General features: G+C 45.2%; 2 protein-coding genes across 2 annotated transcripts; one reads left to right on the top strand and one right to left on the bottom strand.

The window, feature by feature from the left end:
* Positions 1–1,845: 1,845 nt before the first annotated feature.
* On the top strand, positions 1,846–4,158 carry aqp10b (aquaporin 10b; the record flags this gene model as incomplete). Its single annotated transcript, XM_084165788.1, has 6 exons — positions 1,846–1,972; positions 2,719–2,845; positions 2,962–3,099; positions 3,192–3,310; positions 3,533–3,750; positions 3,963–4,158. The coding sequence occupies exons 1-6, from the start codon at positions 1,886–1,888 to the stop codon at positions 4,156–4,158; spliced, it is 885 nt and encodes a 294-aa protein (XP_084021914.1). The 5' UTR covers positions 1,846–1,885.
* A 3,800-nt stretch (positions 4,159–7,958) lies between these two features.
* LOC311131982 (zinc finger protein 687b-like) lies at positions 7,959–18,585 on the bottom strand. The gene is made up of 10 exons (XM_084165134.1): positions 18,547–18,585; positions 15,265–17,634; positions 14,697–14,959; positions 13,980–14,164; positions 13,111–13,287; positions 12,641–12,803; positions 12,062–12,454; positions 10,177–10,289; positions 9,766–9,862; positions 7,959–9,557 (listed from the first exon to the last, which is right to left on the bottom strand). The coding sequence occupies exons 2-10, from the start codon at positions 17,618–17,620 to the stop codon at positions 8,973–8,975; spliced, it is 4,332 nt and encodes a 1,443-aa protein (XP_084021260.1). The 5' UTR covers positions 17,621–17,634; positions 18,547–18,585; the 3' UTR covers positions 7,959–8,972.
* Between the last annotated feature and the right edge of the window lie 131 nt (positions 18,586–18,716).

Here is an 18,716-nt window from a genome sequence, read left to right on the forward strand (position 1 = left end):
GACAGAGCATGCCATCTAAAGGGAACTGATAGACAGTGCCAGCCCAGTTAATACATATTGATCCCTCCAATGCATTACATGTTATTATTAAAATAATATATATTTAATAAGTGTGAAGCAGAAAGTGAATATCCAACAGAAATGTGAAATGAATATATAGAGTAACATTGTTAGGGTAGACTTAAATGAAAACAACTTTCTCCATATTGGAAGGCATTATCATGTTTGTTTTGACTGATGGAATGTACGCTACCAAGTTTTTAAAAACAGGTCTATCAATGATTCTGTCTCTCTCCCTTTGAAATGCTTCTTAAAGCAAGTGCCTTGGGAAAGCAGTTAAAGGTTCCTGGATCCAGCTATAAAGGGAGCTCCCAAATTAAGTAAGGCCTGGCTATTTTGTTAGTTTTTACCCTACGATTTTTACCACACACACACCAGCACCAACACACAAACCCACCTGTTAATGAATACATCTTAATCTTTTATTTTTATTGGCCAGTCTGAGATATGGCTTTTTCTTTGCAACTCTGCCTAGAAGGTCAGCATCCCAGAGTCGACTCTTCACGGTTGACGTTGAGACTGATGTTTTGCGTGTACTATTTAATGAAGCTGCCAGTTGAGGACCTGTGAGGCGTTTGTTTCTCAAACTAGACACTAATGTATTTGTCCTCTTGCTCAGTTGTGCACCAGGGCCTCCCACTCCTCTTTCTCAGTTGTGCACCAGGGCCTCCCACTCCTCTTTCTATTCTGGTTAGAGCCAGTTTTCTCTGTTCTGTGAAGGGAGTAGTACACAGCGTTGTATGAGATATTCAGTTTCTTGGCAATTTCAAGCATGGAATAGCCTTCATTTCTCAGAACATGAATAGACTGACGAGTTTCAGAAGAAAGTTATTTGTTTCTGGCCATTGTGAGCCTGTAATCGAACCCACAATTGCTGATGCTCCAGATACTCAACTAGTCTCAAGAAGGCCAGTTTTATTGCGTCTTTAATCAGCACAACCGTTTTCAGCTGTGCTAACATAATTGCAAAAGGGTTTTCTAATGATCAATTAGCCTTTTAAAATGATAAACTTGGATTAGCAAACACAACGTGCCATTGGAACACAGGACTGAGGGTTGCTGATAATGGGCCTCTGTACGCCTATGTAGATATTCCATTAAAAATCAGCCATTTCCAGCTACGATAGCCATTTACAACATTAACAATGTCTACACTGTATTTCTGATCAATTTGATTTTAATGGACAAATAAATTGCTTTTCTTTCAAAAACAAGGACATTTCTAAGTGACCCCAAACTTTTGAACGGTAGTGTATATATTTAAAATAATATATATTTATAAAATAAATATGGGGGATTGGAAATGATGCAGACAATTACATTGATAGAATCCACAATCTAGTTGCAATATTAAATCTGATCCACCCCCAAACCCCCCCCCCCCCAAAAAAAAAAAAAGATTTAAAAAATACAACATAACTAACTTGGATAAATATTGGGGTTAAGTGGGTTTAAGTCTTCCTAGAAACAACTTGACGAGGGACATGTCAAGATTTATTTATTTGTCCATGTGGTCTATATTAAAGGGCTCTTAATTCAATATTGCTGCACAATTCCTACTTAAAAGGGACGCAAAATGTACTCTATCCATGGAACGACCCACAGAGTGATAACTCCTCTACATACACAAACCTCAGCCATGCCATAAAACAAGTGACGTAGACGATTGCGGTATGAGTGCAAGCCTTCTCAGTCTGTGTGAACTTGTTAATAGTCAGCCGGAGAGGAAGAGTTCACTGTCCAAGTTACGTAGTAGTACTGATGAGGACATTATAGATTCGAAAGCTTCCTTTTTGGTGTCCAAAACACTCTGGATACTACAGGGATGGACCGACTGCTAAATAAATTTCGAATCAGGAGTAGCCTTGCCAGAGAGTGTTTGGCTGAGTGTTTGGGGGTCTACATCATGATTGTGAGTGCCTTTCTAATTCTGGGCAGTTGGAAGTGTTCTGTTTAGATTTTAAGCAGGTACAATGTTTTCTATTATTCTAATTTGAATCTCCAGTCCTTCCACACGCTATCTCGCTCTGATCTTGTTTCGAATTGTAAGTGCTTGCAAAAACCCATTTGTTGCTATTAGTGGATCGTCACAATGGCTAACCAAGGACTTTGACCCCCGAGAGGGAGTGAGAGTGGAAGGAGAGGTGTGGGAGGGAGTTCCTAAATCAGTAGATTGATGTGTGTAATTTGGAAAAGAGAATGATGTTTGTACATTTCGGTTTGCAATATAATGAACGTTCTGCCCTATTGAACATGCCCCAAGCCTTGAGATGAATGCCTTGTTGCTCCTGCCAGGGTCAATTAAAATTATAGCGCACAACAAAATCATAAAGCAATACACTTCATCAGAACAGATGACTGTAAAGACTGTCCTTGGCCTACCAGCCGAACATGCCTAATCTTGAATGGTACTCTAAGGTTTCCCTACTGTTTGAGTAGACGACAATGGGGAACCACTTTCAACTGATATTTGATATAGGCCTTCCTGGTTACCTGATTTATTATCCATGACAGTAAATTCTGAGATTATTTGACATTTCAATTCAAGCAGTAGTTTAGAAAATGGGGATATGTGCATTACACCCTCACTGCCTATGATACATTAGGGATGGTACTCCTCTGATACAGGCCTTGTTTTGTTGTGTCATGTGACTGCAGCTGTTTGGATGTGGCTCCGTTGCCCAGGTAACGACATCTGAGAACAGTAAAGGTCACTACCTGTCAATCAATCTGGGTTTCGCTCTGGGAACCACCTTTGGAGTCTATGTTTCCCGTGGGGTGTCAGGTAAAGTTTACGAGTGTAAATCTATACGTGTGGATGAGGGAGAGGACAGAAAGAGGCCATATCTTGATGAAATAATTGATACATTATCAAATAATGGTTGTATTGTTCTCTTGAAGGTGCTCACCTGAACCCTGCAGTGTCTCTCAGCCTCTGCTTTCTGGGCAGGCATCCTTGGACACGCCTGCCTTTCTACGTCTTGTTCCAGATACTGGGGGCCTTTATGGCTGCTGCCACCGTAGCCCTGCAGTACTATGGTAAGGACAAAATGTAGAATATCAATCCTGAATACTAGAATCAAAAGTTATGGCTGGAGCATGATAGTGTGTGTGTGCGTTTCCATTCACAGATGCTATACAGTTATACAGTGGTGGTCACCTGACCGTGAGCGGTCCCAAAGCCACAGCAGGCATCTTCTCCACGTACCCTGCTGACTACCTGAGCCTGTGGGGGGGCATCATTGACCAGGTCAGAACCACCTGAACCCCCTTCTGGGTTTACATGAATATAGGATAACTCATGTAAAGACATAGGAAATGTATTTGTACCTGGAAGACTCAATCAGCTCTTTTACTAAGGGCTGTATTCTGATCAAGAATTTGGGAGAGGTTGAATGACGCCTCAGCCTTCATAGTTAGTCTTATCATGGTGTCACTGCTCTGTAGTAGTTAACCGGCTCACCACCTCCAGGTGGTAGGCACGGCTGCTCTCATGGTGTGTATCCTGGCTCTGGGGGACGGGAGGAACAGCCCGGCACCTGCAGGTCTGGAGCCGGTGCTAGTGGGGGCGGTGGTGTTGGTGATCGGAGTCTCCATGGGCTCCAACAGCGGCTATGCCCTGAACCCAGCCAGAGACATCGGGCCTAGACTGTTTACATACATCGCTGGCTGGGGGGACGAGGTGTTTAGGTAAGTCAGTTCTGCTACATATTGACACTCTTAATGCCCTTGTTTAAGTAAACCAAACAAGTGCTTTAATATGTTAGGCATTTGTACATGGGGGATCTTGAAATTACTCACATGAGGATCTTAAGCTGAACTCAAATAATTTTACTTTGTGTAGTCTACGCTGATACAGATAGTAACATCTCTTACCTGCTGTTTCTCTCTTTCCCTCTCAGGGTGGGACGTAGTTGGTGGTGGGTGCCTTTAGTGGCCACTTGTGCCGGCGCTCTGGTAGGCACATTGATCTACGAGCTCCTCATTGAGGTCCACCATCCAGAGAAGGGGCTCATCTCGGAGTCCTCAGCCCAGCGACAGGCCACTGAGAGCAGGCAGGCAGTGGAGCTGGTACATCCAGAAAAATGTAATCCCTAAGGATGGACTTGATGGAGCCATCATGTGAAAGGGGAGGATCCAGTAGTGGGATTTGGGATTTTAAACAGTTATATCCTAAAGGACTATAGTGTCTTGCAAAGGGTGTAATCTTAATGTCTGTGTCACGATTATGAACAGAGGAATGAGGTATTTCTGTATAAAATACTGTAGTTGTACATAATGTAAACTTGCCTAAATTAATTAATACTATCCCTAAACAGTTCTATAAAGTTCCTTCAATGACTGGACAGAAATAAAGACTTGATAAAGCAAAGTACTCCCTTAAACATTTATTTTGAAACGGCACCAAAAAATGTATGGCAATTCAGCACGTAGACCACAATCAAGATGGAAAATAAAAACACCACACTCGCAATCATTATTTAGCTATATATATATATATATATATATATATATATATATATATATATATATATATATATTCAGATGCCTTGACTTTTTCCATATTTTGTTATGTTACAGCCTTGTTCTAAAATGGAGAAAATAATTTTCTCATCAATCTACACGCAAAAGTTTTTCCATTGATCATCCTTGAGATGTGTCTACAACTTGATTGGAGTCCACCTGTGGTAAATTCAATTGATTGGACATGATTTGGAAAGGCAAACACACACCTGTCTATATAAGGTCCCACAGTTGACAGTGCATGTCAGAGCAAAAACCAAGCCATGAGGTCGAAGGAATTTACAAATCATGTCCAATCAATTTAATCTACCACAGGTGGACTCCAATCAAGTTGTAGAAACATCAAGGATGATCAATGGAAACAGGATGCACCTGAACTTAATTTCAAGTCTCATAGTGAAGGGTCTGAATACTCAGTACCAGTCAAAAGTTTGGACACAGCTACTCATTCAAGGGTTTTTCTTTATTTTTACTATTTTCTACATTGAAATAACAGAATCATGTAGTAACCAAAAAAGTATTCAAATAGCCACCCTTTGCCTTGATGACAGCTTTTCACACTCTTGGCATTCTCTCAACCAGCTTCATGAGGTAGTCACCTGGAATGCATTTCAATTAACAGATGTGCGTTCATAAAATTAAATTTGTGGAATTTCTTTCCTTCTTAATGCGTTTGAGACAATCAGTTGTGTTGTGAGGGGGGGGGGGGGTGAGGGGGGGGGGGGGGGTTCAAGTAACAGACAAATCTCAACATCAACTATCCAGAGGAGATTGTGTGAATCAGGCCTTCATGGTCAAATTGCTACAAAGAAACCACTACTAAAGGACACCAATAAGAAGAAGAGACTTGCTTGGGCCAAGAAACATGAGCAATGGACATTAGGAGGTGGTGTGATGGTGCTTTGCTGGTGACACTGTGATTTATTTAGAATTCAAGGCACACTTAACCAGCATGGCTACCACATCATTCTGCAGCGATACGCCATCCCATCTGGTTTGGGCTTTGAATTCATTCATTTGTTCATTCATTTGTTTTTCAACAGGACAATGACCCAACGCACCTCCAGGCTGTGTAAGGGCTATTTGACCAAGAAGGAGAGTGATGAAGTGCTGCATCAGATGACCTGGCCTCCACAATCCCCCGACCTCAACCAAATTCAGATGGTTTGGGATGAGTCGGACCGCAGATTGATGGAAAAGCAGCCAACAAGTGCTCAGCATATGTGGTACTCCTTCAAGACTGTTGGAAAAGCATTCCAGGTGAAGCTGGTTGAGAGAATGCCAAGCGTGTGCAAAGCTGTCTTCAAGGCAAAGGGTGGCTATTTGAAGAATCTCAAATATAAAATATATTTGGATTTGTTTAACACTTTTTTGGTTACTACATGATTCCATATGTGTTATTTCATAGTTTTGATGTCTTCACTATTATTCTACAATGTAGAAAATAGTAAAAATAAAGAAAAACCCTTGAGTGAGTAGGTGTCCAAACTTTTGACTGGTAGTGTATGTAAATAAGGTATTTCTGTTTTTAATTTTTTATACATTTGCTAACATTTCTAAAAAGCCGTTTTTGCTTTGGCATTATGGGTTATTGTGTGTAGATTGATGAGGATTTTTTTGTATTTAATCAATTTTAGAATAAGGCTGTAATGTAACAAAATGTGGAAAAAGTCAAGGAGTCTGAATACTTTCTGAATGCACTGTATATATACACATATACAGTATTTGATATCAGGTGACCCCAAAAAAGGAAACCCCCCAGAGAATTTGGCCTTCACGTGATAAGAGATTATTGAAACAGATACAAAAGAAAGTGGGGTACAGCAAGCACTGATTCTGCAGTTAGAAAACAATCATATCAAAGAGATAAACATCCATACACATTAAAACACAATACAACCCCTCGCACTCTCCCTCTGCTTATTTGTGAGTGGCAATATATAGCTAGCTAGCTACCATAAAAATCCTATTCAATTTAGTTTCAAATTGGTTGAAAAACAAAACATTTACGAGTACAAATACTATACTTAAATTCACATTTTCATAACAAGTAACAAAACCCGAATGCTTTCTTTTAGTGTATAATATGTACAGTGCAACATATACCCATGTAAACCACTGGTAAAATCTCTGAACTCTTCTTGTCCTGGCTAGAATTTTGACGACACAATGGACCACTCGAAACAAATGGGTTACAATAATCTACACTGAACGAATATATAAACGCAACAATTTCAAAGATTTTACAGTTCATATCAGTCAATTTAAATTCATTAGGCCCTAATCTATGGATTTCACATGACTGGGAATACAGATGTTGGTTACATAACTTAAAATAAAAGGTAGGGGTTTGGATCTGAAAACCAGTCAGTATCTGGCGTTACCACCATTTGCCTCATGCAGTGCGAGTTGATCAGGCTGTTGATTGTGGCTTGTGGAATGTTGTCCCACTCTTCAATGGCTGTGCAAAGTTGTTGGATATTGGCGGCAACTGGAACACTCTTTCGTACATGTCGATTCAGAGCATCCCAAACATGCTCAATGGGTGAGATGTCTGGTGAGTATGCAGGCCATGGAAGAACTGGGACATTTTGAGCTTCCAGGAAGTGTACAGATCCTTGTGACATGGGGCCGTGCATTATCATACTGAAACATGAGGTGATGGCGGCGGAAGAATGGCACGACAATGGGCCTCAGGATCTCAACACGATATTGATAAATGCAATTGTGTTCGTTGTCTGTAGCTTATGCCCCCCTCCCATACCATAACCCCACCATGGGGCACTCTGTTCCCCAAGTTAACATCAGCAAACCACTCGCCCACACAACGCCATCTGCCCAGTACAGTTTAAACCGCGATTCATCCAGCGAGCCAGTGGCCATCGAAGGTGAGCATTTGCCAACTGACGTGGTTACGACTCCAAACTGTAGTCAGGTGAAGACGATGAGCTTCCCTGAGACGGTTTCTGACAGTTTGTGTAGAAGTCCTGGGCTGGCGTGGTTACACATGGTCTGTGGTTGTGAGGCCAATTGAACGTACTTGCCAAATTCTCAAAAACGACGGAGGCGGCTTATGGCAGAGAAATTAACATTACATTCTCTGTCAACAGCTCTGGTGAACATTCCTGCAGTCAGCATGCCAATTGCACACTGCCTCAAAACTTGAGACATCTGTGGCATTGTGTGTGTCAAAATTGCACATTTTAGTGGCCTTTTGTCCCCAGCACAAGGTGCACCAGTGTAATAATCATGCTGTTTAATCAGCTTCTTGATATGCCACACCTGTCAGGTGGATGGATTATCTTGGCAAAGGAGAAATGCTCACTAACAGGGATGTAAACAAATTTGTGCACAGAATTTGAGAGAAGCTTTTTGTGCATCTGGAACATTTCTGGGATATTTTATTTCAGCTCATGAAACATGGGACCAACACTTTACATGTTGAGTTTATATTTTTGTTCAGCATATGTAACCGTCTCCTACAGAAATGTGTATCGAACAGATAAATAAATCTCACCTCTGTATGTGGCATACATTTCAAACTACTTTTACCATTACATCTTGCTATAAGATTGGCTGCAAATGACTCACAAACAACAACAATGTGTTTCATATAAATAAATAGAACGTCAGTACTTAAAATCAGTGTTTGAGAAAAGTTTTATCTAGCCCTCACTAAAGAGATGGACCCATACAAACTGATGTAGGACCAACAAGAGTGCTTTCTTTGTACAGTTGGTCTGTGTGGATGCGAGTTTGACGATGCAATGCAAGACAGAATACCTTTCAAGACACATGGCTCTGGAAATGATTTTAGTAAGAAAGAGTGAAAAGAATACAAGTACAAATTATAGAAAGATAATACAGAAGGAAATGCATGTAGAAAAGATAGTATGGTTCACATTACGATAGACAAACAATATTAAATGGCAGAAAAACGTATTGTCATGGAAAAGTTGATGGACAGATATGGCTGATGTCAATGCTATGATCAGGTGGTCTTGACCCTCAGAACTCCCATCCTCATGCGTGTCCAGGCCAATGCTCAGTATGATGATCAGCATGGGAGTATGACTGCACAGTTAGTGACAAAGAAACACAGAGCTCAAGTGGCTCAAAACTGCACAGAAGTACATCTGGGTTGGCTCTCATCCATCCACATTCAGCTCCCCTAGAATGATTCCAAGTCAAAACACCTCATCTCCCAGGCCTGTCCGTCACTCCGAGGCCTCACCCCTCCTTTCCATACTGGGGCTTGTCTGGCTCTGGGGTGATGTTTCCCAGAGTTACAGATCTAGGATCAGCTTCCTCTCCCCAATCCTAACCTTAACCATTAGTGGGAGAAATGCTAAACTGACCCAGGATCAGCATCTAGGGGCAACTTCACCCTACTGGGGCTTGTCCGTCTTGTGGGCGGAAATGAAGGCCATGCCGTGGGTCCTCAAGTGGGTGTTAAGGTCGGAGGCCCTGTCGAAGTGCCGGCTGCACACCCTGCAGCTCATGCTCCCCTTCCCGTCCTCTCCCTCCTGTGGGGAGGAGGGTAAGCCGTCCGGGGAGGAGGGGGTGCGGGGTGGCCTGTGGTTGGACTCCCCCTGGGGATCTCTCACACGGTGGGTGATGAAACGGTGGCGTCCCAGGGAGCCAGCCGAGGCGAAGCACACGCCACATTGTAGACACTGGAAGGAGGCGGCGTCAGCGCGATGCTGAGGGATGTGGCGCTGGAACTCGGCGCCATCCTCCGTGGCGAAGCCGCACGGCACGCAGCGGAATACGCTGTCATCCTCCTCGGGCTCGGGAGGCGCCGACGCTCGTGTTCTCTTCACGGGATTGCTGCCCTCCTCGCCCCCCTCCTCTGTGGCCTCTCCGCTGTCCGTGCCTTCCTCGTCCCCTGGTGGCCCCCCCTCCCCGTCAGGTTCAGATGAGCTGCCTGGGCCGGTACCCGGGGCTGAACGCTTCCTGGTCTGAGGAGAGCCCTGCAGGGGGACAGAGGGGCGATGGGAAAAAGAGAGAACGTCAAAAAAGCATTCTTGATTTTTGGTTTAACATACTGAGATCCAAGTCACCACACCATGGGTAACATTACAGACCGAAGATGCAGAGAGCACACAGAAAACAAGAGTACAGTTATGATTGAACTGTACCGCCACCAAGTGATGGAAATAAGAATGGATTCTAACTGACCTGTTCGTCAGTGGCTCTGACCCCGTGATGATGGACCTGGATATGTTTCTCCAGTATGAGCTGACTGCTGAAGGTCCGTTTGCCCTGTGTGCAATATCTGCAAACACACAAGTACAGGCTCTAATGACGCTGTCCACTTTTCCTAGGTGGGCTGATATTCGACTGAACTTAACATTCGAAATGTCCCTGCTAATTGTCTCGTCACATCCACTCTACAGACATTTTCAAATATAATAAATGCCACTTAGCAGATGCTTTTTTCCAAAGTGACTTAGTCATGCATGCAGAATTTGTTTTTACGTACGAGTGGTCCCGGGAATCGAGCCCACTATCCGTGCTCTACCAACTGAGCTACAGGGGACAAAATAGGGTGCTTTTGTGGATGTGTAGATGAGTATGGGGTTCACTCACTGGCAGTGGAAGACTCTCTTGTTGCCCTCGTGGATGATGCGTACATGGCGCCGTAGGCTGGAAGAGGTGGAGAATGAGCTCTCACACACACAACACGGGAACTTCTTCATAGCCTACAGAGGCAGATACACAAACAAGGTCAAAAAGAGAGAGTGAGTCCTCTGTGTGTGTGTGTGTGTGTATACACACAGACACCGACATTACACTAAGGTCATACAGATTTTAGTTGTTTTCATAAAAGTGACATGATCTAAGAATAAAACCTCTTCTAAAAATACTAAACAACCTTGGTACAACACCTAGCGACCTCAGCAAGAGATTCTACCTTTGTATAATGGTTTGGGAATGACAGTCAGTGACCAGGGTTTGAGTCCCAGTCAGGGTAATTACCTACATTGGTGTCACGTGTTGGATAACATCTCTAACCACGTTTCCATCCAACCATTTCATGCGGATGAATTACCTGATGCATGAAAATAGTCACGACCGGGGCTGATGGAAACTGGATATGGCGGTTACATTTTATAAATGCCGCCAGATTTTTTTTCATTCGACATGGTGGGATCTTTTTGTATCTGTAAAATTAATTATGCGAGAAATTGCGGTGGAAATGTCTTAATGTGCAAATATTTATATAATAACCATCATATCGAAGTAAACTTGGAGTCACGCGATATGTTGTGTGGTCCTCCCACTACAACTTGGGAACCATGCAGTTTATTAGGCTACAGATGAAATAAGTTATGAACTTCACAGGATGGTGAAAGTGCACGTGATGAGCTTAATGCTCCTTTCCAATAAATATTGAGGGTCTTATTCTTGTGACATGATGATCGATGCTTGGCTGCCGTTTGACAACAAAAAATATTGCTCTTATCCATAATAATCTCAATGTAGGTTGCCTACATCTGCAAGATGCTGGCTAGAGTGCACGTGCCAAGACCAGAGTGGGCACATTTGCTATGTAACGCGACGTTTTTTGTGACAAAACCATCAGTAGAGTTGAAAATGCAATGGAAACCCATTTAACTTGTATTTTTCATTCGGTACATGGGAATTTAACTGCAAACATTATTTTTATGTGCACGACATCATCACGCACAGACTTTTATGTCAGTTTGATTGAAACATCTCTAGTGGGAAAATGTGCATATTATTTTACGCAGATTTTTTTTATATTCACATGAAAATCGGTTGCAAATTGTATGGAAACCTAGCTACAGCAAGCATGTCCCAGACAAATTAGTCACAGTTCATGAAATAACATTTTATTTGTCACATGCACCGAATACAACAGGTGTAGACATTACTGTGAAATGCTTAAGAGCCCTTTCCCAACAATGCAGAGTTAAAAAGTAAGAAACATTTGCTAAATATTGATGTTCCAGCTGAAATACAGCGTTCTACTAAAGTAAATCAGACCAATTTTTACTGTATTGAACTGCTTTAGCTTCTATTAAGCTTGACTTCTACATTTAACACATCTCCCACTACCGTAACCATACAAAGATTTTTTGACAGCTGAAGCAAGCACACAGTGTTCAGGAAATGTATATATTCTAGTTTAGTCAGATTTATCTTACGTTAGAAGTGTTCACTGCAGGCTGACTGGCAACTATCGAGTTGCAATGCCCAAATCAACTTAAAGTATCTTCCAAAAGTTTTACAGCAACATAATCCAAACGGAAGACTACTAAATTCACAAATTATTATTTGATTCCCATGATTCAATTCACCGCGATCTAACCGAATCCCAAATAGTACAATGGCAAAGCGAATCATTCGATTTGTCAAAAAGAATTGTTTAAAAAGAATCGATTCACATTCATATTTTTTATGATGTGGGGCATCTGTTATACAGATAATTACATTTGTACGGCCTTACCTTTCCGTGCTCTGTCTTCATGTGAGAGATGTAGTCGTCACTCTTTGTGAAGCTCTTCTGACATTGCTGGCAGCTCCATTCTGAGGTGGTCCCACGATGGCTGCCTACCCCCACAGAACTAGACTGATTCTCAGGTTCCTCATAGTCCTCATCCCCCTCTTCCTCTCCCCCCTCCTCCTCCTCCTCCTCCTCCTCCTCCTCCTCCTCCTCCTCCTCCTCTTGGTCTCGGCCCCAGTCCTCCCCATCGGAGTTGTCCTTTTTTGCAGAGGGCTTGGATTTTGGGAGGGAGGGGGCTGAGGGGTTGGTGGGGGCTGAGGTGTTGGTGGGGGCTGGGGCAGGGGCGGAGGCATTGGATTGGCCCTCCTGTTTGACTGACAGCCTTCTGTGAGCAGTCTGGATAAGAGGAAGTAAGAAAGGAATGACCAATCAGACAAGAGAGAAGTGAAAATGGAAGACAATATTGACAAATGAGCTAACATAAATTACTATTTACCAACCAGGGGATTGATCAACTAACATATCACTTTCCTTTACTGCAATCATATGTTTACCTGCGAGTTAGAATGTAACTAAACAAACCTTTGTGTGTTCCATCATGGAACCTTTCTGCGCGTAGAGTTTGGTGCAGTCAGGACACTTGAACACATGCACTTTCTGCTTGGCCAGGTGGGTGTCGAAATGCATGTACAGTAAGGGTTTCTGGGTAAAAACTGTATCGCACATCACACACTTGTAGATCAATCTGCAAATACAGAGAAAGAGGGAAATAGTGGAGTGAATGTAGCGTTTTTATCAGGGTTCAAATTGTGACAAAAACAGACGAGACACGCTTTAAAAATCCATTAAACCAGTGTTTCCCAATCCTGGGGACCCAAAGAGGTGCACATTTTTTTGTTTTAACACACCTGAACACAGATGACTTAAGTGTGTTAGTGCTTTAGCACTAGGACAAAAATGTGCACCCCTCTGGGTCCTCAGGACCAGGATTGCAAAACAATGCTCTAAACCTAAAGAGACATAACATGGTTCAGTGACTGTGGGGCACTTACTTGGCCTGTCCCCCGGTGAGGGTAGGGTGCTGGGTGCTGATGTGTCCCTGTGCACTTGGGGCAGACTTGAAGGCCATAGGGCAGCTGGGGCACTTGTGGAACACCTCGCAGTGGGCCGTCTGGATGTGGGACTTGATGGAGTTCAGACCCCCAAACACCACCTGGCAACTGGAGCACCTGGGGAACAGATATGAACAAAAACAAATGTTATACACATAGGTTTAATAGCTGTTGTCACTGATGCTAATATAGACCGTCCGTTGACAATTGGGTGGCTTGATTGTGATGCAACTACGGCAAAAATCTTCAACCATGTGTCTTTTCACATATATCTTTGAGTGAGATATGTATTTGCATTTGATTACTGTAGGCATCTCACTTGCATGTATTTGTGGCACGTTTACCTATCAGTGCAGATGACCTACACACTGAAGGAGGCTGCTTAGCCGAAACATCTGTATAGGCTAGTGAAAATACTTTTGCGACATCCTTTTGTGTGCAGACTTATTACATTTGTTGCCGACTTATTACATTTACATTTTTTGTCATTTAGCAGACGCTCTTATCCAGAGCATACATTATTTTTTTTTTTTTTCATACTGGCCCCCCGTGGGAATCGAACCCACAACCCTGGCATTGCAAACGCCATGCTCTACCAACTGAGCTACATCCCTGCCGGCCATTCCCTCCCCTACCCTGGACGACGCTGGGCCAATTGTGCGCCGCCCTATGGGTCTCCCGGTCACGGCCGGCTACGACAGAGCCTGGATTCAAACCAGGATCTCTAGTGGCACAGCTAGCACTGCAATGCAGTGCCTTAGACCACTGCGCCACTCGGGAGATTATCAGTGCAGACACTCTCTCTTCACCTGTATCCGATGCGGCGGGCGAAGTGCAGACAGGCCTCCTCCAGGTGGGTCTGGAAGCTGGCCTGCCGGGCGATGCCCCCACACTCTGGACAGACGTGGGGTGCTCGGTGCTTATGAATCCTCTGGTGAGCCGACACACTGCACCAGTTAGGCAGCATCATGGGAGGGGAGCACAGGGTACAGGTCTGGGCAGGAAGATGAGAGGTTTAACAATTGACATACAGCACACACGTTGAGGCATTAATCATAACTCGTTTTCATAGTAAACATTAGCAGCATCATTGGAGGGGAGCACAGCGTACAGGTTTGGGAAGGGAGGAGAGAGTGGGAGAAAAGGTTTAAAAGTTGCCTAAGGCATAACACTATGAATACACTACTACTTCTAATACTGCAAAACTTCTACTAAAACTAGTACTGTGTATACCTTAGTCAAAGGGAGAGAGAGAAATGGTTTAACAGTTAATTAGGTGTATTGAGGCATTACAAATAAATAGCTTGTTTTCATAGTAAACACTAGTATTGCGTAATAGTATTAACTAATACATAAAGTAAAACAGTCCATTGAAAGTGCTCCTTAGTCCAGGACAAGGCTTAATCTGTGTCTGGGAAATCACCTTATTCAGTCATTACGTATGACTAAGATTTGACACTAGTAGTTCGTCATTACCATGTGAGTAATGCATACCCACACTTCAGGCTCTGTATCAAAGGACTCACCGAGTTGGGGGTAGCTCTGATCTGCTGGAAGTGGGCGACCAGTTCGGCCTTGCCAGAGAACTGGGCCTGGCACTCTGGACACTTGAAGTTGTGGTACTGCAGCACCTCGCCCTTCTTGATGGGGAGGGGCATCAGCGCCTGGGCGCTCTGGGGCGCATGGCGGACCGGTCTCAGCTGGGCTGCGGAGGGAGACTGTGTGTCCTTCATTGGGCTGGAACTAGATGACACGGCGGGGGCTCCGGACGTGGTGGAGGGGGAAGAGACTGGAGGAGGAGGAGAGGAGATTGAAGAAGGGGAACACATGCCTGGTCAACAAAGCAAGAAAGTAAAGCAAGAATACAAAGATGTAAGTCAATTGAACTTATTTACAGGTGCATGATGGTATCTCTCATCTCTCTCTTGTATTGAACGCAATAACATGTACCACATCCTGACAGAAATAAAGCTTTGTTTATGAAGCCACATTGTATGCGTCCTAAATTGCTTAAACCTTTTGGCACAAATTTTGACCAGAGCCCTATGGGATGCAGACATTTTCACTAAACTCTTCCCGAAAGACCCGCCTTACCGATGGGTGTGGTGTCCTGCTGGCCAATCATCTGCTCCACGGTGACAGGCCTCATGACGAGGTGAGAGCACTGCATGACTAGCCCTCGTTCCTTATGCTCCCTGGCGTGGAGCAGCAGGCTGCACTTGTTGAAGAAGGCCAACCGCTTGGCACAGTGGTTGCAGGTCACCTCGATGCGCAGCGAGCGCCTGTCATAGTGGCGGGCCAGGCTGCGCTCCAGGGCGAAGGCATCGCCACATTCCAGACAGCGGTAGCCCGTGGCAGGCAGAGGGAGCCCCCACTCTGGGGGCGGAGCCGCCGAAAGGTCCGGCTTATAACTGGGCAGCAGGTTCTTGCTGTTGAGGATCTTGTTGAAGGCCTCCACCAGGCTAGACTGGCTGCGGGAGATGACGGCGCCCGTGCTGTTCACAATGGAGGCAGGCTTGTTTGGCTGGTGAGTGCCGGCTAGGACGCTGGCGCTGCCTCCGTTAGTCGTTTTAGCACCGACAGGACGTACACTCATCCCACCAGTGGCTACTGAGAACTTAGGAGAGGAGGCAACCGAGGGAGTGGCAGGCAGGGCGGCAGATTTAGTGATGCTAACAGCAGTGGCAGATACCTTTGCCTTGTCCGAGGAGGCAGCCATCTTGCTCTGAGCCTTGGTTGCAGCGGCTAGCATAGCAGTACTGGCTGCTAGTGTAGACACGGGTAGTGTTTTGAGGCTCTTTGCTTTCTGTGGCTGGGAGGCTGCCATACGACCAGAGGCAGTGTCAGGTTTCCAGGCCCTGTTGGCTGGGGTCTTGCGCCCCCCTGGTGGAGCTTTGCTGGGCTCCAAACCCTTTGCTCCAGCAGCACCTGCTTTGGGTGCGACCCTGGTAACAGTTCTGGTGATTCCACCAGTGGAGGTTTTGATGGTCTTTATCCGCACTTTGAGGGGCCGGGCAGGAGCCGCAGGCCCTCCTGGAGTTGAGGTGCCACCTTCAGTGGTTGGAGGTTTAGACTTGCAATCATCCACCTCCATTTTCTCCTCTCCTGTTCTTGCACCCTCTTCCTTTCCAAAATCTGCCTTGCCATCCATAGCCTTCTCTATTCCATTCCCCACCTCCATCTCCTCCTCCTCCTCCTTAGGCTCCTGTAGGTCTGAGGGGGGTGGCGTGGAGGCTACTGCAGGGCTGGAGCACCTCTTGGCGGTTACTGGTGATGCCGATTTGGGTATCTCAGGCTCAGGACTTTCAGGTGAGTCCCGCTCTTCTATAACATGCTCTGGGTGTTTGTCTTCCTGTGGTAGACTCTTGGTGGAGCCTGACTGAGGGGTTGAGGAGGTCACGCTAGAGCCCGAGGGAGTGTCCCCTGGTTTGGGGTGAGCTGCCGATGAGGCCATGGGACGGGTGGAGTCAGAGCTGCCAGCAGGGGACCTAAAACTACAGATCAGTTTGGGAGGGGTGCGGGAGGGGGAGTCAGGGTGTTCCTGGATCAGCAGCGGGGGCCCTAGGTCTGGATCGGAATCATCCCCCTGTGAGCCTTGGGGACATAATAATGCCGGGCCGGCTTTAGGTGCCCCGTTAAACGGCTGAGATGAGTGCAGCGGGTGTGAGGAGAGGGCTGATGGCGGGGACGGGAGCAGAGGCTTGGAAGGCAGGAAGAAAGGAGAGGACAGTCCTACTGACACTCCTGGGACAAGAGGTGCAGACACGGCAGATGAAGAGGAGGATAACGAAGCTTTGCCCTCATCTCCTCCTTCTTTGTCTGCCTCTTGCTGTGTGTGCTGCTGCTGGTGCTGTAGGAGCTGCATCTTCCTCGCCCTCCCTACAGGGTCTCCCGACCCTTGCGCCATGAGAGGCTTCAGTCTGTTGAATATATTGCCAACCTGCTTGACAGATTTAGTTGATCCAGCACCGCCTCCTCCGCCCTCTGTTTTGGGGGTACACACTGACCATGGTTCCTCATTAGATTGGGCCTGAGCCTGGGTTAGAGGCAGGGTCACACCAGCAGCCGCAAACCCATTGTGGTTGAGTGGTTCAGATTCCGCCATGCCTGGGGCACAGGCACCGAGCCGTGGACCCACAGCGACCCCAGCAATGCTGTCCATAGTGTCCTGGTCTGTGTCCCCATCCCCTCCACCCATGTTGTCGGGTCGTACGCGGTTCTTTACGATAACGCTGACAATAGGGGTGTCAGCCTGGGGGTCCGGGGGGCTAGATGGTCTCAGAGACGGCCCTACACCAACCCCACCGTCTGGCTTTCCCAGAGGTGCACTGCCTGGCCCGTGTGGGCCCTCAGCCTCATCAGCAGACTGGATGGCCTCTTTAGCATCGATGTCGGGAATGTCAAATGCTGCCAATAGGTCATCGAAATCTGGGGTCTTCATGTCCCCCATGCCGGGACCAAATCCTGCAAGAGAGGGTACACCCAGAGAACAGAGAACCAAGAGGACAGAGAATGAGTGATATGATTGCAAGATTAAAATATCATGTTTCTCATTGTCGCAATTGTAGCTAAATCATGTATACAAAAGCTAAAATAAAAAAGGAGATAAAAACAGCACCCAATTTTGCATTACATCTAGGATTAAAAACCTGCAATATATGCAGCAGTACTAAAATTGCTAAATTGATTGCCAGCTGGCTATCCTTACATGTTGCTGTTCAGTAAAGGTAGCTAGCTAGTTAGTAGCTAAGCAAGTTAACAACACAGATCCAAGTCGATTGACAACAGAGCAGGATTTATTTGACCGAGCAGTGTGGTAGCTAACTAGCTACGACTGTTAAGCCGACACGAACATTAGCCAGCTTCTCAAATCATTGCATACAGTAAACATTGCGAGAGGGGGGCTGCTATATTACCTAGCTAGCTAACATGAACACAACGCAGTTTGACACAGACAGCCCGTCTCGCTACGATTATGTCAACAACTAGCTAACGCTAGCAAAAAGCTAAGGCGAGACTTGCAACAACAGATAGCTAACTAGCCAAAAATCAAATTCTGTTGATCTGTTCAATAGATTCATTCACTGAATGTGGACGTTAAATTCAGCTTCCGATATACTTTACATATGGATGGCTTCACAATGATTAATTATTTAAAACCACAAACGTCTCGCAGCTGTGAGTTTATTTTCGGCTTCCCCCGCCAGGCTGGCCCGGCCGCGCTGAGCCCAAGCCAAGCCAGCGGGAGAGGTCCTTTAGCGGAGGCCATTCCATACATTCATAACCGGTTACTGGAAATAACCATGGATCATTGTCACTGTGGACAATTGGTGGGACCGGTATTTTGATTCTCAAATGCACATATTTATAGTTTACCTGAATCTGTGATTCCACTATAGTCGCTCGCTCCAGATGAAGAGCCTTTACTTCCTGTCACATGATGAAGAGGTCCTATCAGATAATTGTATCAATGCAATTTACTGCCGAAGCTACAAAAATATATTGTCAAGGGAATGGTGCCACATAGAGACAAATGTAATTTGTTA

The sequence above is a fragment of the Coregonus lavaretus genome, assembly GCF_964263955.1.
Source record: "Coregonus lavaretus genome assembly, chromosome: 7".
Classification (NCBI taxonomy): Eukaryota; Metazoa; Chordata; class Actinopteri; order Salmoniformes; family Salmonidae; genus Coregonus; species Coregonus lavaretus.